Below are 26332 nucleotides of genomic sequence, written 5' to 3' on the forward strand. Positions count from 1 at the left end.
AGTCTTACAACCTCTTCTTATTCCTGCCTTGCAACCTCTTCCATTTGCAGCCTTGCAAACTTTCCCTTTCCCTTTTGCAGCTTTGCAACCTCTTCCTTTTCCTTTTGCAGCCTTGCAAAGTCTCCCTTTTCCAGCCTTGCAAAAACTCTTCTTCCTTCTCCAGCCTTGCAAACTTGCCCTTTCCCTTCTGCAGTCTTGCAAACTCTTCCTTTTGCACTGTTCAGCCAACTTGCCAGGAAGGAAAAAGGAAAAGGGGGATGGGGGGGGGGGGGGGGGGGGGGGGGGAGAGAGAAAAGGGTGGCTGCTCACGTGATTCCTTCCATCTCTGGCCGTAAAGAGGCCGAGCCTCAGATGCGAAAGGATCACTCGGAGGCCGAGATTAAGGCGAGAGGAGCGAGCGCAGCGCAGCTATCAGCGGATCGGAGATAAGAGCAGGCGGCCGCACTCGTCTTCCAAAGGCGGCTCAGCATCCTTGTCCATCTTCCACCTCTATTTTTAGGGGGATCTCTATACCCCCCTTTATTTGGATGCTGCTTGTGGGTCCGACACGTGAAGGGGACCTCCTGGTCTCTTACAGCCGCGTAAGTTACTTTTCCTCCCTCCTTCTTTCTCCCCCCCCCAAAAAAAAGCAGCCTTATCTCTTCTCCAGCTGGGCTTATCTCTTCAGATAATGCCTCCCTTTGGAGAAGCAGGGAAAGGGGGGAACAGGGTTTGTGGGGAGGAGAAAAAAAAAACCTCTATTAACTTTGATAACTGTTTGGGAGATTTACCAGAGAGATGATTCAATTCCAGCCCCATTTTTGCCCCTGAGTAAAAAGAAAACCCTCTTTTTATCTTTTTCAGATACAGCGGTTTCAAAATGCATCATTTCTGCAGTGCAGATGCAGCTCTGGTCCCTACAAATAATAATAAGGAAAAACCCCACAGATACTGTTTCTCTGAAAAGATGAATCTCTTTTATCTGATGTCAGATATATCTTTATCTTTGTAAAGAGTATCTTTATCTTTTCAGATAATGATCTTTTCAGATAAAGAGTATGTGTGGGTTCTTGTTCTTCTTCTTCTTTGCAACATCAGGGCTGCATCTGCACGGCAGAAATGATGCGCTTCGACACCGCTTTCTTCATTCTCCTGGATCCCGGTGCTTTAGGTCCAAAACACACTGCAGAAACCATCCACTTTGAGATCGCTTTTACTAGGGTAAGCCTTGGGAATTATAGTTGATGGTGGCTCTCTGACAGGAAGGGCTAAAATGTCTCACAAAACTACAGTTTCCAGAATTCCCTGCATTGAGCCAGGGGCAATTAAAGCGGTGTCAAACTGGATTATTTCTGCAATGTGTTTAGTGTTAGTATGGCATTTTAGTTTGGCATTTTAATTTTTTTTAGTTTTGATGGTTTATGCCTGACGTCCCACCTCTTCATCTCATCTCATCATCAATAATATATAATAATATAATAAATATTTTTTGTTTTTATCCCGCCTACTCCAACTAGGACCGGGCGGGTTACAATAAAACAGTCCAGTCCAGTACATAGTAAAAGAGCATATACTAATCCCAAATTCTACCTCCTCCCCCCGTAAAATAACAAATCACAAATACATTAAAAGATTCATACTAAAATCAATTAGGCCAACTAAAAACATCTTCTTCTTCTTCTTCCTTTTGTGCTATGGGATTCTGGGATTGTTAGGTGGTGGAGAGAATTTAGCCGTTCCCTTTCAGAGCACTCTGGAGCCGCAACAAACTACAAATCCCAGGATTCCGACTAAAGCGGCTTCAAACGGTACTATTTCTGCAGCGCAGATGCAGCCTGGGAAAGCCTTTCCCCCCCATCTCCCCAGCAAAAAGATTTCTTCCGATCGCCATTTTCCTCTTCTTTTGCACCCAGATCCCGAACGCAAACACTTCGGAATAAAATCTGTATGAAAGTCAAACTCTGCTGCCTCCTTAAACCTCTTTTAGCTTCAACGGGGGTTTTCCCCTTCTTGGGAAAACACCCAAGGAAAAGACCAAACTGGAACTTTAGTGCAGAATTCCAAGATATAGCCTTGTTAGTCTGTAGAATCAGTATCTAGAGAGAGAGATCTTGTCGCAACTTTAACTGAAGAAGAAGTTGGCGGCATGAGCTTTCCTAGACTTCAGCCTACTTCCTCAGATGCATTAAGCAGACTGGAGTCTACAAAAAACTCATGCTGCCAACTTTAGTCTCAAAGGTGCTACAACTGATCTCTCCTACATCTTGGAACTTTAGTTTGCGGGACGTTTAACGTTTTGTTTAAAACTGGCCAGGGCTGCATCCGCGCTGCGGAACTAATCCGCTTCGACACCTCTTGAACCGTCCCTGGCTCAATGCTGTGGAATTCTGGGAAGGTAATTGGTTTCCGCTTCCTTGGGAACCACGGATTTAATTGCATGAAAACCGTATGAAATGCTGTCGGATTGTTTGATGAGAAAAAGAGACATGTTGAGGGCTGCGCGCTGTTCCAATTTTATCCCCTATTTTTTATTATATACATTGTATCCTCTATATATAATATATTGTATTATATATATTAAAATATAATAGAAGATACATTTTGGCTATCAATATATATATATCTTACACACACACACACATAACAACATACAATGAGGATACTATGTATCTATAGATATATAGAGAGGGGGGGGAGGAGGAGGGAGGGAGGGAGGGAGGGAGAGAGGATACAATATATAAAATATAATCCTATATTGTGTATGTGTGTGTGTATATATATCTATATATATCTATATATATATATGAAGACAATTGGAACCAGCGCAGTTCTTCAGGCTATATGAGGTATATATTTGGACACAATATTATATTATTTTATAGATGTGTGCGTGTTTGTGTTAAAATAATATTAATATAAAGAGGATACAATTGGATATTATATGATATATATATGATTGGGCGGTATATAAATAAAACCTAATATATATATCTATACAATCAGATTTCCCGTCCTAAAAGTATGCCCATTATTTAGCAATGTTTCCTCCTTGCAAGGAGGGCACTGAGCAATCCGAGTAAAAGGTCTGCGCTTATTCCTTGGGGATAATTTAGGATGATTTGCAAAAGGGATTAGGATTTATTTTATTTCATTTGGGTTGGTTGGGTTGGGGTTTTTTACCCCCATCTCCAGAAGAAAACAGGCCTAGAAGGGGGTCGGTTCTATTTAGGATCCCGCAAGGAATAAGGAAGAAACGTCAAAGCCTTTCGTTGAGAAAACGAAACTTTTCTGCAAAGGAAAGGGAACTGTCCCAGGACAGTCTGGACTGTCCTGGCCTGTCCTACATTTTGCGATGCCTTATCCTCATTTAGGGTCAGGAGATCTAGTCAGCTTTCAGCTGAAATTTTTTTGGGGGGAGGGGGGAATTGGAAAGAAGTGGGAGCTCAGCCGTAGGCATAAATAAGAAAGAAATCAACTCTTTTATCAATTTGGATAGGCTTCCTTTCGAGTCAAACCTTGCTATCAGGTTAACACGGCTTTATGTCATAATGTGCCAGATATCATACACACATGCACAAATAATATAGATATGATTGTCTTTCTGCAAACCATTCCACCATTTTGCAAAGCATCAAAAACATTGAGGTAACTTTGGTTTGTGGACGTTTAAAAGTTAAAACTGACCAAAGCTGCAGCCACACTGCAGAAACAATCCGGTTTGACACCTCTTTAACTGCCCTGGCTCTGACGCCACTACAAACTACAATTCCCAGAATTCCATAGCATTGGGCCAGGGACCGATAGCCGATAGAGTACCAAGAGAGTACATGAATATGTATATATATTTCTAACGATGTATTGAAAATGTGAGATACCTATTTAGAAGTGTGGGAGTACATGAATGATTCAGATAGATAGATAGCTAGATAGATAGATTAATATGTATATAGATATAGATATAAATTCATATTAATTTGGAATTATCTATCTAAATATATATATATTCATATATATACATATCTATATATATATTCACATATATCTATTCATATATATCATACATCTATATATATTCTATATATATATAGATATAGATTTATATTTATATATCTATATGTGTGTGAATATCTATCTATATCTATCTGTATGGATCTATATATCTATCTATATCTATATATCTATATTTGAATATATATATATATGTATGTATCTATAGCTATAGCTATATATGACTATAGATAGATATGAATCTATATATATGAATCTATCTACAGTATCTATATGAATCAGTCAAGTACTCCCACACTTCTAAATAGGTATTTCACACTTTCCAGACATCCTCCAGGACTGGCTGTCATTCATTTGCCTCCATCCCAGGTTAGGCTCCTGTCCCAAACTTAATCCAGCAAGCTCAGGATCCAGATTTGAACTGGGGTCCCAGGTCCAATGCACACCCCCAATGGATTCATCAACAGTTCTCTTTGTGATTTTAATAGGTGTCTGGATTGAGGTTTTGTGGCTGATTCTGTGCACCTGTTGTGTACAAGTGGCTTGTTTGGAGGTTCCAGCTGGAATGTTGTTGTTGTTGTGTGCCTTCAAGTCATTTCGACTTATGGCCACCCTATCCTGGGGTTTCCTTGGAAAGTTTTGTCCAGAGGAGGTTTGCCCTTGCCTTCCCCTGAGGCTGAGAGAGCGTGACTTCTTGCCCAAGGTCACCCAGTGGGTTTGATGGCCAAGCTGTGAATCAAAGCTATAGTTAGTGTCTGGATTTATTTGTGGTGTTTATGTTGCTGTTATGTGCTGTCAAATGGACTGCTACATGTGGCACCCTGTCTTAAGGTTTTCTTCATGTTGTTGTATGCCTCAAAGTTATTGCCTTCCTTTGCAGCTGAGAGAGCAAGGTCACCCAGCAGTGTCTGGCTAAATGGGGATTTGAATCCAGGTCTCTCAGAGTCCTGCTCCAGCCCTCAAAACTACCACACCACTGGCTCTTCCAATCCTTATTGTGTGTGTTTGTCTGTGTGTAATACCTTCAAGTCACCTCTCCGCTTATGGCAATCAGGATTTTCTTAGGCAAGGAATCTTCAGAGGTGGTTTTGCCAGTTCTTTCCTCTGAAATATAACCTACATCACCTGGTATTCATTGTCGGTCTCCCATCCAAGTTCTAACCAGGGCTAGCCCTGCTTAGCTCCCAAAATCAGAGGAGATTTCATACCTCCAGTGCATTTGTGGCCTAGAATTTGTATTGAGAGGGTTTGAGCATTGAGCTACAATTCTGGGTTCGAATTCCTGCTTGGCCATGGAAGCCCACTGGGTGATGTTGGGCAAGTCACACTCTCTCAGCCTAAGAGGAATGCCATGGCAACCCCTTCTGAATAAATCTTGCCAAGAAACCCCCGTGATCAGTTTGCCTCAGAGTCACCATAAGGCAGAAATGACTTGAGGGTACACAGTGGAAATTTGTATTATAGGACTGTCATTAGAGAGTCAGTCTGCTGCTGGAAAAACAGAACAGTTTGAGGGACAACTGCAAGGCTTTGAGTTATCTAAAGGATATTGAATGAGGGGATGACCAAGTAAGGAAATTAAAAAATAATTTTGGAAATTCAAAGAGTCTTTCTAAGAAAGGGTTTCAAAGCACAGAATGGGAGGTGGGCCTTTAAAGTTTTGATTCCAGTTGTTTTGCAGAAAAGCTCCACCACAGTCCAGTCCTTATAAGTAAGCAACAAGTCCTTTGTGTTGTTCTTATGTGCCTTCAACTCCCTCCAACTTATGGCAATCCTATAATGAATTGTTTTTTGGTTATTTGCCATTGCATTTCTCCGAGGCTGAGAGAATGTGGCATGCCCCCAAGGTCACCCCCTGCGTTTCCATGGAAGAGCAGGAATTTGAACCCTGATAGCCTGGAACACTTGTCCAAAACTCACACCATGTTGAGTCTCTTGCAGTCCTGGGCACAAATGAAGCTTTACTCTGGAAAAGACAAATCATTAGACTTTATTGGAAAAGATGATAACACTTGGTAAAGTGAAAGGCAGTAAGAAAGACAAAAAAATACTCTGTGAGTGGATAGATTCAGTGAAGAGAGCCATGGTCCTGAGTTTGCAAGACCTGAGCAGAGCAGGACTCTTGGAGATCTTTCATTCATAATGCCACCATAAGATGAACTCAACTTGACAGCAGATAACAATAACTTTAGACAGATCTCAGATCCCATTGCACAGGAGGAGTTTGACAACTGGCAAACTCTTTCTCAGGAGAATAGCCCGTTTCAAATCCAAGATTTTATCTTGGTTTACTTTGCAGCAAACCCTTATAAATGAGGATGAGAGACTTCTATTCATGGAGATACAATTAGCTCAAAGTCCCAATCTATCAAAAATAAGAATATATCTGTTTAATGTTTTGCTCTTCCCCTTAGCTGAATTCTGAACTTGACTGAGATTCCCTCTTTCATTGCATACTGTTCAACTGCCCTTCCTTGTTGCTTAAATAATGATCAAAATCTTGTTGAGTCCTGACTAAAGTTGACCCATTGAATCAATGGGATTTACCTACATGATGGCTCACCATTCAAGAATTGATTGAATAAATCTAGTCCAGTTGAGATTGGTTGGGAGAGAGCCAGCATGGTGTAGTGGTTTGCATGGTGGTCTATGATTTTGAAGACCAGGGTTGGATTCCTCACTAGGCCATGGAAACCCACTGGGTGACCTTGGGTGAGTCACACACTCTCAGTCCCAGAAAATCCATGATAGGTTCACCATATGTTTGATAATACACAACAACAACAATAAAGTTAAGGGTAACTAGTAGGCTGTCAACCCTTGTTTTTTTTTAAAGAGGGTGGCTTTACAGTTTAGTTCAGTTATATGCAGAAACATAAGCTGCCTATGCTGTCCCTGTTTTACTTCAGAATGGTGATGTATTCCCTTGCACTGCAATTGTCTTAAGAGGTTTTATTTACAGTCAATGAATACTGATGTAATTTTACCCCTGTTAGTAATCCATTTTAGAATCTGGATACAAATGAGCACAGGAGCTCCTATTAAATCCACAGTCCATGCACTTTTGATCTGTAGGACTATTAGCTGTCTCCACTGTGGTATCTAGCAACCAGTAGACTGGAATAAAGGTCTCGTTTGTAGCCAAATGGTTTGGTTATGGATGCTCAGGACTTGGTATTCCTAGGACCAATTGCTTTTTGAACATGGGCTTTGATATCCATTGAGCAGTCATGGCTTCTCATATTCTATGATGAGCATTGATAACCTCCATAAATGAAGCTAATACTTTATTGCTCAAAGTCAGTGGCCATTGCAGCTGTTTGTAGCTATGAATGACCTCCACTTAACTGTGTCTCTTGCAGAGTACCTTCATCTGTCATTCCTAAATGCTCTATATTCATGGAGGTGGGAGGGGTGTAGTCTATTTTATCTTGCACCTTACCATATGCATTCAATGGAGCTTCACCTTTGGAGTGAACATGTAGTGAGCTGTATTTCAAATCATGGCTTATCCCTGATTGGTAATATTGTTCCATTCTGTAACTTTAGATGAGGTTACTGCACTCTGGTAATAGTGAAGTTTGTGCACAATTTAGAAAAGTTAGCCTTTTAATTACTATTCCCAGAACCCTCAACCATCCTCACCATATTGGATGAGATATTCTGGGAACTAGAATCCAAAAGTAAGATTCCAGTGCTTTGGAGGGGTTGCTCATGAATGCCCAAGATCACCCAGATCTCTGAAACCCACTGGGTGATCTTGGGCAAGTCACAACTCTCAGCCTCAGAGGATGGCAATGGCAAATCCCCTCTGGAAAAAAATGCCAAGAAACCCCATGATAGGGTTGCCTTATGATCACCATAAGTCAGAAACAATTTGAAGACACACAACAAATATTTCTTACCCTAAATACCCTAAAGAGACCAGATCCATCTGATTTTGGAAGCTAAACACCGTCATATCTGGTTAGTACTTGGATGGAAGACTGCCAATGAATACCAGGGGCTGTAGTTTGTATTTAAGAGGAAAGAACTGGCAAAACTACCTCTGAATATTCCTTGCCTAAGAAAAGCCCATAAAATTCATGGATAATCATAAATTGACAGGTGACTTGAAAGCACATACATACACATAAGACATATGTTATGGAATTGTACTGTCAATATTTGACAAATATATTGTATTTTTTTAACCTAAGGAATGGGCCAATTCACTAAGCTCTGAAATGCCAATTGATCTGTTTTGTAAGATGATGCCTCAAACTGTTTAGAAAGGTGTTTATAACCTGTTTGATTTGTGATGCAATTCTCAATTCCTTTAAATGTGTCCAATAAGACTTACTTTATATCACTATCCTCCTCACACACCTCACTATCTCTTGTGTGTAAATGGTGTTCTACCTTAGTCCACAACATCTGAATATAGCGAATTGGTAGATGTCATGACTTTTCTTTGGAAGGAAAGCATTTCATCCCTTCAGCTATTTCTAGAGTAATCCATGTGAAGGCAACAGGACTCTCCAAAGTAAGGGAATTTGAGCATAATGCAGGTTGAATTCCAAGCTGGGGGGAAAACTTTAACTAAATGAAATATAATGTTCTACTTTACTTGTTTACTTTTTTGGTGCATCAAGTAGGCATTAAGGCACAAAAGAAGAGGAGTTTTTAAAAGGTTAGCGTTTTAATATATTCAGTCTTTTATATTCACAGATTCTGTAGCCACAGATTCAACAATTCATGGCTTGAATATATTCCATTTTAAAAAATCCAAAAAGCACACCTTGATTTTGCTTTTTTATATAAGAAACACCATTTCACTATGCCTTTATAATTAATGGGACTTGACCATCCACAGATTTTGGTATCCATGACGGTCCCCCTCCCCCCCAAAAATAAACCCCAATCTCCAGTGGATATCAAGGGTCCATTGTATTATTATGAGCTGCAACCCTTCTCTCCAGTTTTGTTGGCATTCAAATCTTTCTTCAAGATTTAAAATAGATGTGAAGGCTAAGGAAGAAGTGAAGTTGGTCACTGGAGGGTGGATCCAAGAATGAATCCATGTCCTAATTTTTCCCCTCCTCTTTTGACTTCAGGTGCTTGAAAGCTTGCCTCGGTTGCAACAACTCACAAAGATTAGCCAAGCTCTTCATGTCCCATCACCAAGTCTGGCTATCAAGATTCCTGGCTTGTCGTAATTGTTTCCCGGTGGCTGTTGCTTCACCCTTCTGTTCCTTTTTTGAAAGGATATAAGATGTACCAGAGCTTAGCTCTTGCTCCCAACCCTGGCCAGTCGGCCTACTCCCATGACTCCGGCAATTTCCTACACTCGCCTACAAGCCCAGCAGTGTATGTGCCCACCAGCCGAGTGCCCTCCATGCTCCAGAGCCTGCCATACCTGCAAAGTTGTGAATCTACTCATCAAGGCCACCCTCTGAGTGGCCACCCAGGATGGGCACAGGCAGCTGGTGCAGACGCCTCACATTTCAATGCCAGCAGTCCTCACCCACCATCGGGTTTCTCCTATTCCCACAGTTCCCCTGGTGGTAGCGGTGGTAGAGATGGAGGTTACCAGAGCCCCCTTTTACTGGGTACTGGTGGGCGGGACCAGTATGGCAACACACTGGTACGCTCGGTCAATGGATCCTACTCCAGCCCTTATCCTGGTGCTTATGTCAGCCCTGCAGAGATGCCACCATCTTGGACTGCTGGACATTTTGAAAGTAGCGTCTTGCACAGCCTCCAGTCACGCCAGGGATCATTGCCAGGCCGGAGATCCACTTTTGGTAAGTAGCTCATTGCCGACAGAAACCATTTCATTAGGATTTTTCTGCTACCCAGGACTTAGTGAAGTAGACATGGTCACTTTTGCAGAGCTGCAGGTGACAAGAGGAAGGCCTTCTTTTGCATTTCTCTCAGCCCTGCTGTATCTATTCATTTCTTTTTGGCACAAGTGGGAAGAATCATGTGACCCCTGTTCCATGGCTGTCAGTTCCTGTAAAATGTAGGATTTTCTAAAAAGTGCTAAATATAGAAACCCTTGTAATGTTTACCATTGGAAATGATAGAAAAGAGTGCATTCTACATTGTTTATTTGCAGCATGTTCCGTACTTTGAAGGAAAGATGGAGAGTTACTTTCTGCTTCCAGTCTTAATTAATCATAAATGAAATTTTTTTTTTGCAAACCCGCCATGTACCTTAAAATGCACAATGAAAAACAACCTTTCTTCAATGTGATGGCCCCAAGATATATTGGACTCTCATCCCTAACCATTAAGGCCACTGGAGAGCCACAGTTTAGAAAGTACCAGAAATAGTAGTCTATCAGGTTTAAAGGTCTGTCTACACTACATGATACCATAAATCCAATATCATTGGAGTTTGTCATAGTTTTCTACAAGCTTTGCTGAAAGTGATCAATCTGTGAACAGAATTATCTAGGAAGCAATAGCTCCAGAAGTTTTTAGGTGCACTTGAATTGCTTATGGAGAAGTCTACTGATGTCTGATAGCCATAGTGGTTAAAGGGATCTGCTAGTCAAGTTTCTAAGAGCCAATTGTGTCTGAAAAGGCTGCATACAGACAGGGAAGCTTCTTAACAGAACTATAGAACTAGAAGCAATTGTTATTGTGTGCTTCTTACGGTGACCCTAAGGCAAACTTATTACATGGTTTTCTTGGCAAGTTTCGTCAGACAGGTTTGCCATTGCTGTCCTCTAAGGCTAAGAGAGTGTGACTTGTCCAAGGTCACCCAGTGGATTTACATGGCCATGCTGAAATTTGAACCCTGGTCTCCATAGTCCTAGTCCAATGCTCAAACCGCGACACCACGCTGGCTCTCACTGGATACCAAGGGATACCAAGAGTCATTTAGTTCAACTTCCTGCCAATGCAGTAACCCACAAACAGCTAAAACATCCTTGCAAATGGAACACATTTGCAGGAATCAGGGAACCATCCAAACCCTGTTTCAAGAAAAGAGTCTGTCACCTCTGAGGTTGTTTTTTCCACTGTTAAATAACTCTGCAGATCAGAACAGTCTTCCTAACATACAGCCAGAATTTCCTTTCTTGAAATTTGAATTCACTGGTCACCATTTTCTGGTATTTTTAAGCTGCTTTGGCAAGGACTTGGAAATCATATTCGGTGTTTTTATATGGACACATGGAGAACTGAGAGCCATCATGGTGTAGTAGTTTGAGGATTCGATTGTGACTCTGGAGATCAGGGTTTGATTCTCTGCAGGGCCATGGAAACCCATGGGGTGACCTCAGATGGGAAGGGGTTACTACATAAACATCATTGCCACCCAGCTCAAGGGGATCTGGGGTGAGATCACCCTGGAACTGGCAAAGTATGCATTGAAGAATCACAGCCAGCAGAGGTGTGGCATAGCAATGAGAGACTCCCCTCCATCTCCAGATAAGGTAGATAAGGTCAAGGGATTAACCTTAGAGTCAGTATGGATTTGCCTTTAGTAGCCTGCTGAAGGTTTAAAAACCAGCCCTGGTAAGGCATGTCCTTTGGTCTCTTCACATCAGTTTTTAATATAGCTGTGCCCATTTCAGCCATCCTGTCATTTCCTATCTGTCTTCAAGAGTAAACAAACTTCCTTAGACTGGATAATATTTATGGGTGATGTGTGTTGAGCATGCCATATAATTGGTGGTATTAAAGAGTGGGATGAGGGATTTATGGAGGGCTAACCGTAGGTTGACCACTAAATGAAGGGAAATCTTGGCTGCCATATTAAGCTGATTCACCCCTACCATCCTAGTGCCTTTCCTTCAAGCTGTACATATCTGAAGACAACCACTTCCTGAACATTTACCTGAAAGCAAAAGAACATTGATTTGCAAGCAGACCATGGTCTTGGAAACTTAAGTGTGATTTGGAGTTTGACTTTGAGATTTGAACTAACAATGGAGCAGATACTACACATAGCTGACATTTACAATGCTCTTAGAATCAGACAGAAAATGTTTCCTGTTGTCCTGGTCTTGACAGACTCACTGGTGGATCAGGACCTAAGGCTGAGGGGTTTTTATATTGGATCCATACTTTAGAAATAATCCAGTTTTACATTACTTTAACTGCTGTGGTTCAATAGTATGGAATTCTGGGAACTGTCTTTTGTTGTGGCTCTCTGACAAAGAAGGCTAAATGTCTCACAAAATTACAACTCCCAGGATTCTATACCATTAAGCCATGGCAGTTAACATGGGGACAAACTGGATTATTTCTAAAGTGCGGATGCAGCCCCAGTGAGGTCTAAATTCTGGTTGCATTGAAACTTTACGTGGATTAAATAGTAATTACAATGTGGTGCATTTCTCACCAACTTGCAAAAGAAAAATAGTACCCTCTCTTCCTAGAACTAAGGCCAATCTACTACTTATATCAAAGGGATTAATGCCATAGACTAAACATTTGGTTATAGAGATCACACAACGCCCCCCTTAAAACAGCTCCACTGGCTGCCAGTTTGTTTCCAGGCACAATTCAAAATGCTGGTGATGACCTATAAAGCCCTATATGGCTCAGGTACAGGCTATTTGGCAGACTGTATCCCCCTTATGAGCCGGCTGGGGCTTTTCGATCCTGAGGAGAGGCCCTTCTTTCCATCCCACCACCATCACAAGCGGCTGGTAGGGACATGAGAGAAGCCCTTTTTTGTGGCTGCCCCTAGACTCTGGAACTTCCTTCCCAGGGAGACCAGAATGGCCCCTTCCTTGATGACCTTCTTCTTCAGACAGGCTTTTAAAGCATTTTTAAAGAATAAACTGGATGTTGTATTCTTTTAAAGTATTTTAAATACCATTATCTTTTTAACTATATTTTTATACAATGTTTTAACATTTTGCTTAATATTAAAATAATTTATTTTTTAATGTAACATTTTTCTATGTTTTTAATTGTACTATTTTTAATCTTTTAAGCCACTCTGAGTCCAAGTTTTTGGGAAAGAGCAGGAAATAATAATAATAATAATAATAATAATAATAATAATAATAAATTTTATTAACATATTTATATCCAGCCCGACAACTGAGGATCTTACAGTGGCAGACCATAAAATCAGTTTAGGACAACAAATCACAATTATAGAAGCCTAGAAGTATATTAAATAATTTATCACAAGGCCCCTTAAAACAATTGAAACTACAAGTGGACCTTTGGTATCCACTGGGTTTGGTTCTGGGCCTCCAAAATCCATGGGTGTTCACATGTTCTGTTATATAAGGTGTCCCTTATATAAAATAGCAAATTAAGGTTTGCTTTTGGAATATATATATATATATATATATTATTTTCATGCTGTGGGTGGTGGAATCTGTGGACAAAGAATCCATGGATACAGAGGGCCAACTGCAATGCTGCCCATAGCACTTGTGCAAATTCCATAAAATCAGTTAGGTCCTAGCGAGTTTAATAAAAAGCAAAGTTTTGACTTAGTGCCACAATGTCACCAAGTGCAAAGCTTTCTCCCATGCCCACCCTGCATTGCCCCATTGGAGGGATTCAGAGAAGGGAGACTTCAATTCTCAGCTGAGAATATAGAGAATATTTACGTCAAAGCAGCCGGTCTTGGGACTGTATGAGTTGATATAAACCCAAGTGTCACTACTTATAGCCTGGCTCCCAATCAGACTGAAAGGCAATTGCAACTTCTTCCAATGAAATTCTGGGAAACATTTTTTTCAGAAGAGTGGCAGTAATGTGCCTTTTGGCTTCCCCAGAAGAGGTTTCATGAGGTGTTGCCTGTCAAAACCTACATAAACCCAAGTGCAACATGAAAAATAGGACGTGTGCCACTCTTTAAAAAGAAGGGAAGGTTTTCAGCTTGTGCAGGTTAAAAATAGAACAACCTTCCCATTCTTCTGGCAGGGCAACTTAAACATCTCCCTGAACTGGAATAATTTTCAAGACAGAAGGCCCAGTTCCTAAAGCTTTTTACCGCGACTGTAGTAGAAAGAAAGAATTTTTACTCCTACAAGGGCTGTAGTAGCAGTAATTGAAAAACTCATTCCACTTCAGTAACTCAGTCCAACACCACAACACAGGAGCTTGGTTCTCAGTGTTTTTCATTTGCAAGGACTTCACCTTTCCTTGACACTACCAAGCATTTTAAACACATTCAAGGTTGCTTGGAAGTTGCTCCCACTGGATCTGGAGGGCATAGCACCAAGGGTATAGCTACAGGGGCGGCAAAATGAAAGCATTGCCCCCCAAATAAAAATCCTGTCCCCCCTCCAATGAAATTACCCTTCATCCCCCAAATTTCTAGCATTGCAGAAAATGAAATATTGGGGGGGGGGAATCCCTATTTGCTTTGCTCACATTCCTTTTGTCTCTCTCTCTTTTGTTTGGGTGCATAAGCAGTTCTTCCTAAATGCTCAATTGATAACTTACTGTTGCCTGTCTCTTCTGTCTGGATGGACACACTGTTGTTTCTAAATGTTCAGCTGACCTTTTAAGTGACTAGAAGTGTTTAGAAAATTTGGGCAATGAGGGAAAAATTTCATTGTAGGATGCAATTTCATGAGACCTCCCTATAGTTCAAGCCCGGCATTGGACTTTTAGGATAGTGTGTGTGTGTGTGTGTGTGTGTGTATCCCCCATGAGGCTGAAGTATGTTCCTGAAAGGTACTAGATCCCTCTGATCTTGGAAGCTAAGTAGAGTCAGCCCTGGTTAGTGCTTGGATGGGAGACTGCCAACTAATTCCAGATGTAGTCTAACCCTCGAACCAGGATGAAACCCTTTGGGCTGTGAGGTCTTTTCAAGATGTTTTTATTCCTCTGAATGAGTTGGCTGTCTTTTAAACAGGGAACTAGGAATAAGGAATCAAGATCAGCACTGCAGAACTCCTTTAACTGCCCTGGCTCGTTGCTATGGAATTCTGGGAACTGTAGTTTTGTGAGACATTCAGGTCCGAAGCCCACTGGAGAAATAACCTGGTTTGGGACCGCTTTAAACTCTTTATTCTGGCTCAAGGCTATAGAATTCTGAGAGTTGGAGTTTGTTGTGGGGCTCCGCTCTGGGCCCATAACAAACGCCTACTCCCAGAATTCCATAGTCTTGAGCCACAATAAAGAGTTTTAAAGTGGTCCCAAACCGGGTTACTTCTCCAGTGTGGATGCAGCCCAGAAGTCCTAATTCGCCTTCACCCAAACAGATCTGTTTCTCTCTCTCTCTCTCAGTTCTCCTATCACCACCGCATTTGGCTGCATCCGCACTGGAAAACTGATCCGGTTTGCCACCACTTCAACGGTCATGGTTCAATCCTGGGATTTGTAGCTTCTTGTGGCACTAAGACTCTCTGGCAGAGAAGGCTAAAGGGCTCACAAAACTACAGCTCCCAAAAAGGCATAGCCCTGAGTTGTGGCAGTTAAAAGTGGTGTCAAACTGGATTAGTTCTCCAGGGCGGATGCAGAAGACATCCAAGCTGCTTTGCTGCGCTTCCAGTTCCCATTAGGGAGAACAGAGAAAAGCGGAGTGGAAGGGCAGGCATCAGTTCGGCCCAATTGTGCTTTTAAGCCTAAATTATAAAACCTGATTTGGTATTTCAAACATCTCTATCATCATCATCATCATCATCATCATCATCATCATCATCATCATCGTCATCGTCATCACCATTTTGCTTTTCCTTTCTGAATCCCCTTTTAAAAAGTGAATCCCCATTTAACTTCCAGCCTCTGCTGTCTTTAGCCGAAACGATCAAACGGAATGAAAGTCCCTTTCCTTGAAATTTTATTCCTTCCTCAAAAGGACTTACTCTAGAGTAGAGGCACTGAAAAGACTGGAAAAGTTTCATGAATAATATACTGTACCTTTCATGGTTTTGGGGATCGCTGGTTTAACAGATGCCCGGTTCCTATCCTTTTTCTATTTTCTTTTTTTTTCCTTTCTCTTTTCTTTTCTTTCTTTTTTAAGGAAAATCGGTTTCATATACACACACACACATATAAGTGTGTGTGTGTGTGTGTGTGTGTGTGAAACTGATTTTTATATTCTATTGGATCCTTCTACCCAAGCTTGCATATATATATATATATATAGAGAGAGAGAGAGAGAGAGAGAGAGAGAGGATATAAATATAAATAAAATAAATAATATTATATAAAATATATAGAAAGCTTATAGATATATAAATGTTAATATATATATATATACACACACACACACACACACACACACACACACACACACTATACATATATATATATATATACACACACACACTAATTAGCATTTAAACTAGAGCAAGCCTATGCCTAGGACAAAGCAGAGATCTCTTGCACTCCGTGTTTGAAATGAAATTATATATATATATACACACACACACACACACACACACAGAGAAATAATATAATATAATATAATATATCATTTTAAACACGGGATGCAAGAGATCTCCGCTGTGTACTAGGCATAGGCTTGGTCTCGTTTAGGATCTAGCGCAGCCCGATTCAAGAAATCACTTTGTTCCAAAATTCATGGACTTCTCGATTGTACTTGATCCCAAACTTGCAAGCTGTAATCGGGACAGATGCTCTCCTTGGCTTTACTCGGAAGAAAACCCAGTCCCTTTGGTGGATTTGGGTGGATCCGAGGCTACAATTTTAATTAGAAACCCAGCTCTTGGTCCTGATAATTTGGGACTAAATTGCACCAAGCAGACCTGCATCGGATTGGAAGGAAAGACTAGGATATCATGCCCAAGGATTTATTCCCTGCATAGGAATGATCAGAAACCGAATTTATTTTTGTTGACATGGGGAGAAGAAGTAGGGTCTGCCTTGGCTAGAGTTCTAGTGGGCTGGAAACTGGAGAGGTATTCACTTATTCTGAGTAAGCCCTTGAGAAGTTGGTGGAGGCTGGTCCAGTTGTGTTAAAGTGGAAAGGAAAACTATATCTATGAAGCATGTAACAACTTGTATTTTGTGCAATTTGGTTGGTCTAATGCCTTTCTTGGAGCTTGGAAAGCTTGCATCATGTATTTTGTGCATTTTGGTCTGATAAAAGTTTCGCTGTTTTGTGGAAGAAAAATACAGTAACTTGTACAGTAGTTCCCTCTGTATAAAAATGTCTTCATCTTTCTTTGCAATTCTATCTATCTATCTATCTATCTATCTATCTATCTATCTATCTATCTATCTATCTATCTATCTACACATATATATATTCCATTTAGAAAGCAACAAATTTGCCAGCAATTCTTCAGTTGCCTGTTTCAATCCTAACCACACATTTCCCCTCATTTTCTCTTGTTGTAACATTCATTAGAAGTATTGTATATAATATATTGCCAACTTGTATTTTATCCCTCTTATATCTCTTCTCTCTCTCAAAGAACTGTATTCACACTGCAGAAATAATCCGGTTTGGTCCCACTTTAACTGTACTCGCTCAATGCTATGGAATTCTGGGAATTGTAGTTGGTTGGGGCACCAGAGCTCCCAGAATTCCATAGCATTGAGCCAGGGCTGTTAAAGTGGGCCAAACCAGATTATTTATGCAGTGTGAATGGACTACAAGTCAGTTTCAAAGTGTGAGTCTAGGCTTCAGATTTAGCACTAAAGTCCAAAACACACTGCAGAAATAATCCAGTTTGAGATAGCTTTAATTGCCTGGGCTCAGTGCTAAGGAATCCTGGGAATTGTAGATTGTGAGAAGGCTCAATGTTAGGCAGTGTGTTTTGGACCTAAATTTATATATGGTGGCTCTCCGGGTGAGCTGGATTTTGGTTTTCTTTTCTTTTTTCTTTTGCAATATTTGGTTACTGAAGCAGAATCAGTTTGAATTTTCCTTTTGCAATATTCAGAGTGAGTTCTGAAGCAGAGCAAATTTGTATTTTCTTTTTTGCAATATTCAGAGTGGCTATTGCAGTAGAATCCATTTGACTTGGAAGCAGGCAGTGAAAGATTTAAAATTTGCAGGTTGACAGTCACACTAAGGGTTAAATCTCTTCTAATTAATATCAAACATCATGTGTGACTTTTCAAATGTGATAATGATAAAACACGTTTGTGTTTTTAATGATCATGCAGAGAGAGAGAGACTTTCAACCGACCATCTATTAATTCAGCTGAGTAGACTAAGCAAACTTCAACAGGAAATTAAACCCGGCAGAACTTGGTAGGACTTTGAGAGTAAACATGCAATAGGTCTTGCTTGTTGGCCTGTGATGTGGAACCAAGGCAAGGAGGAGGCTGGATTTGTCCTTCGGACTGGGTAATTGCGTGGCGTTGGAACACATTAGAGACACAATTCCGTTTCTGTGCAAATAATGGATCTGTCTCTTGCTCCTTCCTTGTTCAAAGCTTGCTTTTAGTTCTTTGAGTTGGGTGGTGTCACTTTCTTTTGATTTTTACATATATCTTATTCAGTGCTGTCACTTTCGTAGCATCTCTTAATAAATTTTGGGAAGCCACTGCCTTGAGTTTGCAAGACATGAGCAAAGTCATTGAAAGAAAGCCTGGAAAGCCAGTTGATGACAGGGTGACTTGGAGGTCTCTCATTCATGGGGTCCCCAAAAGTCCAAATGTGCTTGACAACAGCAAGAAGAAGAATACAGCATGTTGTGGTGTTTGCCTTTAAATTCTTTCTGACTTATGGTGACTCTAAGGCAAACCTTATCATAGGCTTTTCTTGGCAAGTTTCTTCAGAGTGTGTTGGCCACTGCCATCTTCTGAAGCTGAGAGAATGTGACCTGCCCAAGGGCACCCAGTGGGTTTACCTTTTATTAAAAATGGGTTTCTTTAAAATTCAGAAGAGTTTGCTTGGGAAGTTATTAAGTAGAGCTTGATCAAACCAGAAGTAAGGGCCTGAATGTATGGCCTAATCCATGCTTTACACACAGTTAAACCCCATAGTATTTAATTGGCCTTCTGTAGAAGTGCGTATACAAAAGATTTGATCTTAAATTGTCTGATACATGCAACACTGTCCTCTTTGGGGGGGGGGAGACTCCTCTGTAAACAGAAATTCGACTCCAAATTAATGTTCTTAGCATCATCAAATTTGTCATATGGCCCAGTAATTGTTTCGGTTGTTTTAACTCTATAGATGGTTTAAACTCTGGAGATTGTTTAGTTGTTAACTCTATACTGTAGTTTGTTGGTTTTCTAAATTCTCTCTCTCTCTCTCTAGTATTTTTTTTTTTTTTGGGTAGGCTTTTAATCTAGACTGGTCTCAATAATTTGTAAACTGCCTTGAGTCCCAGTATGGTGGAAATGGCAGGATGACAACAGCAACAACAACAACAACATGCCTTAATATTATCTGTTACCAGACCTCCTTCCCCCTTCTGATGGTTTTCATTTGCTTATTTTCCTTTTGCATCAAATGTAAATGAAATGAGGTTAAATAACTACTAAGGAGAGACCACAACACATGTGTGAAAAACCAGACTTTCTCTCCTCCTTCCTGCTCACTTCACTGGTTAGACCGATTAAGCAAGAATCTCTTTATCAAATCAAAGACCACATTTGTAATTTATTTACATTTATACCCCACTTTTATGCCAAAGTAAAAAAGGACTTGGGACTGCTAATAGGAATGACATTGCCACGAAAACTCAAATACATTAAAAACACGGGCAAGTTTAAAATGCAAAGGCACAGTAACAAAACAGCATCCAAAGCATATAAAAAGATGGAAGAGAATATGGTGGAAGTTTCAGAATGTAACTAATATATCTCAACATATGTTCTTGTGAACTGCAAGCCAACTCTTCAGATAGAAAGAGAGGCTTTGCTCTTACCATGCTGCAAGAACTGACTAAGGCAGCGATTTCTGATAGCAGTATTCAACTGTCTTAATACTCCTTCCAAAGCAAACAGCCCAGCCTATATGCCCAAGGTCTATCTGAATAGAGACAGGATTTTTTTAAAAAATTCTTTGTCCTTTAAAAATGAAGTGTTTGCAACAACCACATTTGACAGGCAGCTTCTCTCACTGAAAGGAAAGCCTCTTTTGAAAAACTGCCTCTGGAACAACCTGTAAATAGACTTTCTCTTTGCTGGACACAGAGAAGGAGATTTATTTGAGAGATTATCATTAGTGCTTGCACTCTTGTTATGGGCCTTCAAGTTCACTCTGACATGTGATGATCCTCTCCTAGGTTTTCTTGGCAAGCTTTACTCTATTTTGACATGGTCAGAGAGTTTCCATGTCTCAGCAGGGATTCGAACTCTGGTCTCCAGAGTCATGGACCACTGCACAACCCTCTCTCTCTGCTTGCATTGGTGTGTTTTATTTTAAAGATTCATGGAGGTGAAAGAGGGGATGTGTGAGATTTTGCCTGCTGCCCATGAAGATGTTTCCTCTTAGAGAACATGACTCTTAGAAAATACTTGTAGTTTTAAGTTGCAGTTGTATCATTGTTGTTGTGTGCCTTTAAGTCATTTCCAACTTATGGCAACTCTATTGTTATTGACTTATGGTCAGTGTTGCCAATTTCTTTCTGAGGATTTTGACTGAATATTCCAGTAAATATTGGGGAATTTGGCTTTTGGTACAATATTCCGGGAATATCTCCGAGGCTTGTTCGCAACACTGCTTATGGTGACCCTGAAGCAAACACTGGGTTTTCTGTGGCTGAGAGTATGTGACTTGCCCAAAGTCACCCAGTGAGTTTCTATGGCTGAGCAGGGGACTCGAAGCCTGATCTCCAAAGTCATAGTCCAATGCTCAAACTGCTGACTCTCAGACAGGGGAAGGGACTTTAGGAATGGGTAAAAGCCCCATTAAAACACTGATATACTAGATATTCCTACTGGAATGGCAATTATTGATATAATATAATGCAGCTATAAAAAATGAAGTATGTTGGGTTATTTGCAAAGCCATTCCATAAAGATGTGCCAGCAGTGGAGCAGGGGGGAAATGTGGGCAGCAGAGGTAAGGATAGTAATGTTGTTGTTGTTGTTGTTGTTGTTGTTGGGAGTTGATCAACATCATGGCAGTGATAACCATGCTGTTTGGCACAACCATGCCTCAAGCATGAGTCCAAATTAGGCAGGCAGCTTTGTTGATCAGTATCTACATAAAGAGGGCATATAGAGCTAAGCTCCACTTAAGTAACTTCTCATAGTCCTGCAACAACCAAAAACTAAGTAAACCCTCCACATTTTTTTTTGAAGTTCAGGCCATGTATGGTTGTGAAAGCTGGAGTGTAAAGAAAGATGAGAAGAAAATCAACTTTTGAACTGTGGTGTTGGAGAAGACTGCTACAGATACCATGGACTGCTAAAATGATAAATGAACAGGTCCAAAAGCAAACCAAGTTTGAAATCCCACTAGAAGCCAAGATGAATAAAATTTGGACATGTCATAAGGTGACATGACTCACTGGGAAAGATGATAATGTTTGGTGAAAGGGGAAGTCAGAAGGAGAGATGGAAAGCTGCATTTCAGATGGATAGATGCAATTAAGGAAGCCATGGATGCCCTGAGTTTGCAAAGCCTGATCAGGGCTCTGGACGTCACTTATTTATTATAGTGACTGTAAGTAAAACTTGACAGGTAACAACAATTGGGGGAATTTGTAGCCCCCAAATATCTCCAAAGCCTCTAAACTGCCCAACATTGTGATGGTTTACCTCTCCTCACAGAAACCGGTCAAACACCAGAAAAAATGGCTGAAAATGGCAATTTGAAAATGTGATGTGACTGCACTTCACCACACACACACACAAGCAATTGAGCACCCTTAATCAATATATATGTGGGTGTGTATGGCTACACCCACACTAAAAAAAAGTGAGGTATGACATAATACCCATTTTATAAGGTTCAAATGAGAGTAATAGAATAATGCCAGCTTTTTAGTTCATTTATATTCTACTTTTTTTCTCCTCAGTCCTCAAGGCAACTTACAAAAATTTAAACAAATGCAGTTAAAACACTTATAAAGTCATAAATCAAAATGATAAAATGTTATTCTTGAAATGCAATTAAATTACCAATAAGATGAATACCCGTTAAAGAAATGCATTAAAAAAACAAAAAATAAAAATCAGGAAAGCAGCACAACCACAAACCATTGTAAGCCCTTACTGTCAGTTCCTGAAAGCCTGTTGGAACAAATCCCAGCTGATCTTGGAAGCTAAGCAGGCCCAGCCCTGGTTAATACTTGGATGGGAGCCCACCAATGAATTCCAGGTGCTGTAGACTCTATTCCTGAGGAAGGAGCTGGCCAAACCACCTCTTGAGTATTCCTTGTCTAAGAAAATCCTATGAAATTCATGGAGTTGCCACAAGTCAACTGCCAACCTGAGGACAACATACAACAACAACAAGAGGTCAGAGCATCAAGGCTGTGTCTGTAGCCTAAGCCCAAAGTATGGAAAAAAGTATGTTATTGGATTACAACTTTTGGACCATCTGGAAGATTCTGGGAGATACAGTCCAAAAAAGTAAATTCTTCTACTTATGCCTTAGTACAGCCTTTTCTCAGGTTCCCTCTCCTTGCCACATACAATGGCCATATGTTAACTTTAAAAAGAGAGTAGTCTTCAATTTGGTGGGCTGTGTGGACACTCCTCCCTATTTTAAGGTGTCCACCCTTGAACAGTCACCTTTTTGGATGCTACCTTCTGGATACACCTGTGATGGCCTTTATCTTTATCGTATCTCTTCAGGTCAACCCGGAGGCTTATGCCAGCCATCAAGAATGTGGGGACAATAGTGATTATGACTGAAAAGATTCTGGGGTTGACTCTATCATGGGGAATGAAAGAGAAAGCAGCATGCATTTATCTCTCACCTTTACCAATCTTAAAATGGACCTAGATGGTTAAGCAACTAAGCAGTGGGTTGATCTGTGTATCCTTCCAGATAGTCCCTGATTGAAACGCCAGGCATCTCTCACTATTGGCTAAATCTGATGAACAATGCATTCCATCACCATCTGAAGGGCTGCATAATCTCGTACTCTCCAACTGTCCTGATTTGCCAGGGACAGTCCCAGTTAATCCTCTGACATTCTACTTTCCAACTGCTTTTAAAAAGTCAGTTTCTCTCTCTTCCATCCACTTTTCTCCTTTTTCCTCTGCTTACTTCAACTGTTGCAGAACTGGTTTTCATCAGTTAACTCAGCAGGGGAAAGGGAGAGGATGGAAAAATCTTGTCCTTCCCAGCATGCTCAGATAAAAGCAAGCTGCTGGAGCATCTCCTAGTCTGTGGATATGTCCTCATTAATAGCGTTTGCCATCTTGATCACACTGTGATGTTGCTTGGCCATATGTGTCCATCATCTGCGAGATGTTGATTGTGTTGATTGATGGTTTTATCAGCTTGATGGCTGCAGTTCTCATATCAGAGCCAGTGTGGCATGGTGGCAACTCTGGAGACCAGGGTCCGATTCCCAGCTTGGCCATGAAACTTCACCCGACCTTGAGCAAGTCACACTCTCTCAGCTTCAGGTTAAGGCAATGGCATACCTCCTCTGAACAAATCTTGCCAAGAAAATCCCACGATAGGCTCACCATAGGTTGGAAACAACTTGAAGGGACATAACAACAAAGTTCTAGTACCACCTAAGTACTGTACAGCCCAAATGTCTGTGGTTTATGTTGACCATCATGATTGAGGAACTGAGTTCGTGCCTTAGAGGTCAGGATTTGGACTAAGTAAAACTGCAAAGCTGACTTGAGAAGTGACTCCCCCCCCCAACCCACCTCTGCTGGGCGTCTGTCATTTGTCAGCTCAGTGCTGTTGGAGTGATTGATACCCAGAGCTCTGTATTCCCCCAACCTTCTCTATCAGCCAAAGACATTCCACCAGGCCTTGCCCAGCCTGCCTGTCGCCACCAGTCAATGTGCAACACCATTTGATTGAAATCAGGGAAGTCTCCTGATCCTCCCCCACCTCCCCTTTTATCATCTTACAATAACATCATCCTGATCATTTATTTTTACAACCAAGCCAAGGTTGGGCTTCACCCGACCTATTCAAGCTGGGTGAAACATGGATTTCTGGGGGGAAAACTTTAGCAATGTGTGCTCTCCGAACCTCAGGAGAAGTCAGTGGCCATTAGTTACAGCTGCTTCACTGCTAAGATATTTATTACTAATCTTTAAAAAAAAAGAAAGGAAAGAAATTAACTGAAAGGGAAAATGAGGGAGTGGGGTTAATGATAGTTCCTACATGTCAAGAGTCAAGGAGGAGAAAAGTGGTTACTATTTTAAGATGGAGAAAAGATGGACATTAGAAATTTCACATATTTATCTGATGATCTCAGTCTTCTAGGGTAAAATTCAAACACATCTGTCCTTTTAGAATAAGTGGAATCCTAGTGGGTTTAGGATTGAGGCACAAGTCCCTAGAAGTTATACTATGAAGTTTAGGGGAAATAAGTTCTATACTCTTTCTCTGGATAGCACTCTTTTGGAAGAAATAAGTATCAATGAAATTTTATACCACAATGGCTAAGATAAAAACAAATTTTACGTTCATGAACAATAGAAAGGAGCTACATGCTGTTTTGGTTTCTTTCATAGTTGTGGTTCCCATTGCCGAAGAGACAAGCTGCTATTCAGCTTACAAAGGCTCATCTTTTTTTGCATTGGGGATACTGCAACATAAATTAAAAAAACAAGCTGTGACTATGTGAGTCTGTTTTTGCTTCTCCCTTCTTGTGTATTTATATACATTATATTGGATCCTGACAATTGAATTGAAGGACAGTGTATGTCCTTTTATTTAAAATCCCAGTTACTTTAGGGAAACTAACAACACTGAAAAAATGGGAAAACAATCCTGGTACAAAAACAGTAAAGTAACTCTTAAATCAGAGATGGGCAACCTGTAGCCTCTGCATGTTGTTAGACTGCAACTCCCATCAGTCCTAGCCAATGGAGTTGTAGTTTTGCAACATCTCTGGAGGGCCACATGTTGTCCATGTATTTTATTTACATAACCCCATGGACAGCTTCACTCTAGCCAATACAATACAAGAGCTAAACACCACTAAATTGAATGCCTCTCTGCATTTAGTATAAGGGTGGGCAAAATGTAGCCTTCAAGATGTTGCTAGACTTCAACTCACAGTATTCCTGGCTATTGGCTATGAAGGCTAGGGATGAGTTGCAGTATGCCAGCCCCTAATTTAGGAGGAATATCCCTACTAATGATTGAATGCTTTCAGTTTGCTGAATGTTGACTGTCATTCCAAAGCCTGCCAGCCACATGAAACATAAAGAAAATCTTTTCATAGAATCATAGAATCATAGAATCATAGAGTTGGAAGAGACCACAGGGGCCATCCAGTCCAACCCCCCACCATGCAGGAAATCACAATCAAAGCATCCCCGACAGATGGCCATCCAGCCTCTGCTTGAAGACCTCCAAGGAAGGAGACTCCACTACACTCCGAGGGAGTTTGTTCCACTGTCGAACAGCCCTTACTGTCAGGAAGTTCCTCCTAATATTGAGGTGGAATCTCTTTTCCTGCAATTTGCATCCATTGCTTCGGGTCCTAGTCTCTGGAGCAGCAGAAAACATCCTGGACAGTTCCAACTAGTTCCAAGTAACTTGGTAGTTGTAATCAATTTTCCCCAGTGGCAAAGGGAACATTACACTGCATTATGGAGATAAATTAATGACAGAAAATGTAATTCATTTTTGTGATATTACCAAAACTTTTTAGTTAGTTGTACATTTACAGGTCTGTGGCCTAGCAAAATGGTGAAAGAGGAACATCACATAGTGCAAGTGCCGCCACCTCATGCTCTGTTGTGACTGTAGGCCAAGAGAGTGTAACTTGGCCAAGGTCAACCAGTGGGTTTCCATGGCTCAGTGGGGATTCAAACCCTGGTCTCCAGAGATCAACGCTTAAACCACCACACGATGCTGGCTCTCATAAATGAGGCACTTCATTTGCTCTAAAACTAATAATAGGTGTACAGTGGAGATAAATTTCCAATCTTTGGCAAAACTAGTCTCTTGAATTTACCAAAAACATATGTAAGGTTCCTAAACTTGCACCATCTTTGTACTGAACTACAACTCCCATCCTTGGCCATATCTGCTGAGACTGGTGAGTGTTTGAATCCAGCAACATCTGCAGAATCAAAGGTCACTTAGCCCCAGGTTACTGAGAACTGTAACGGAAGAAGCTGTACTTGGGATAAGGTTTTCTGAAGGGTCCTATGCAAATAGCTTAAATTCTTGATCCAAGGACTTCGGATGTTTTCACATGTCTCAGTCTTGGATTAGCTTAGGTCATAGTGACCCAGCTTTCATGTGGGAGTAATAAGAGAAAAGTAAGTGCATAGACACAGAGGTGGTACAGGATTAAACGTTTGAGCTTAAGTACATGGCTTGTTCCCAATG

General features: G+C 40.8%; 1 protein-coding gene across 1 annotated transcript in view; it reads left to right on the forward strand.

Annotated features, from left to right (window-relative positions):
• The first annotated feature begins 379 nt into the window (after positions 1–379).
• Positions 380–26332, forward strand: part of GATA5 (GATA binding protein 5) — a 44211-nt gene continuing 18258 nt past the window's right edge. The window contains exons 1-2 of the mRNA XM_042463928.1: positions 380–581; positions 9084–9773. Of these exons, the coding sequence (XP_042319862.1) occupies positions 9242–9773 (532 nt within the window). The 5' untranslated portion in view covers positions 380–581; positions 9084–9241. The remainder of the gene's footprint in view (positions 582–9083; positions 9774–26332) is intronic.

The sequence above is a fragment of the Sceloporus undulatus genome, chromosome 4 (assembly GCF_019175285.1).
Source record: "Sceloporus undulatus isolate JIND9_A2432 ecotype Alabama chromosome 4, SceUnd_v1.1, whole genome shotgun sequence".
Classification (NCBI taxonomy): Eukaryota; Metazoa; Chordata; class Lepidosauria; order Squamata; family Phrynosomatidae; genus Sceloporus; species Sceloporus undulatus.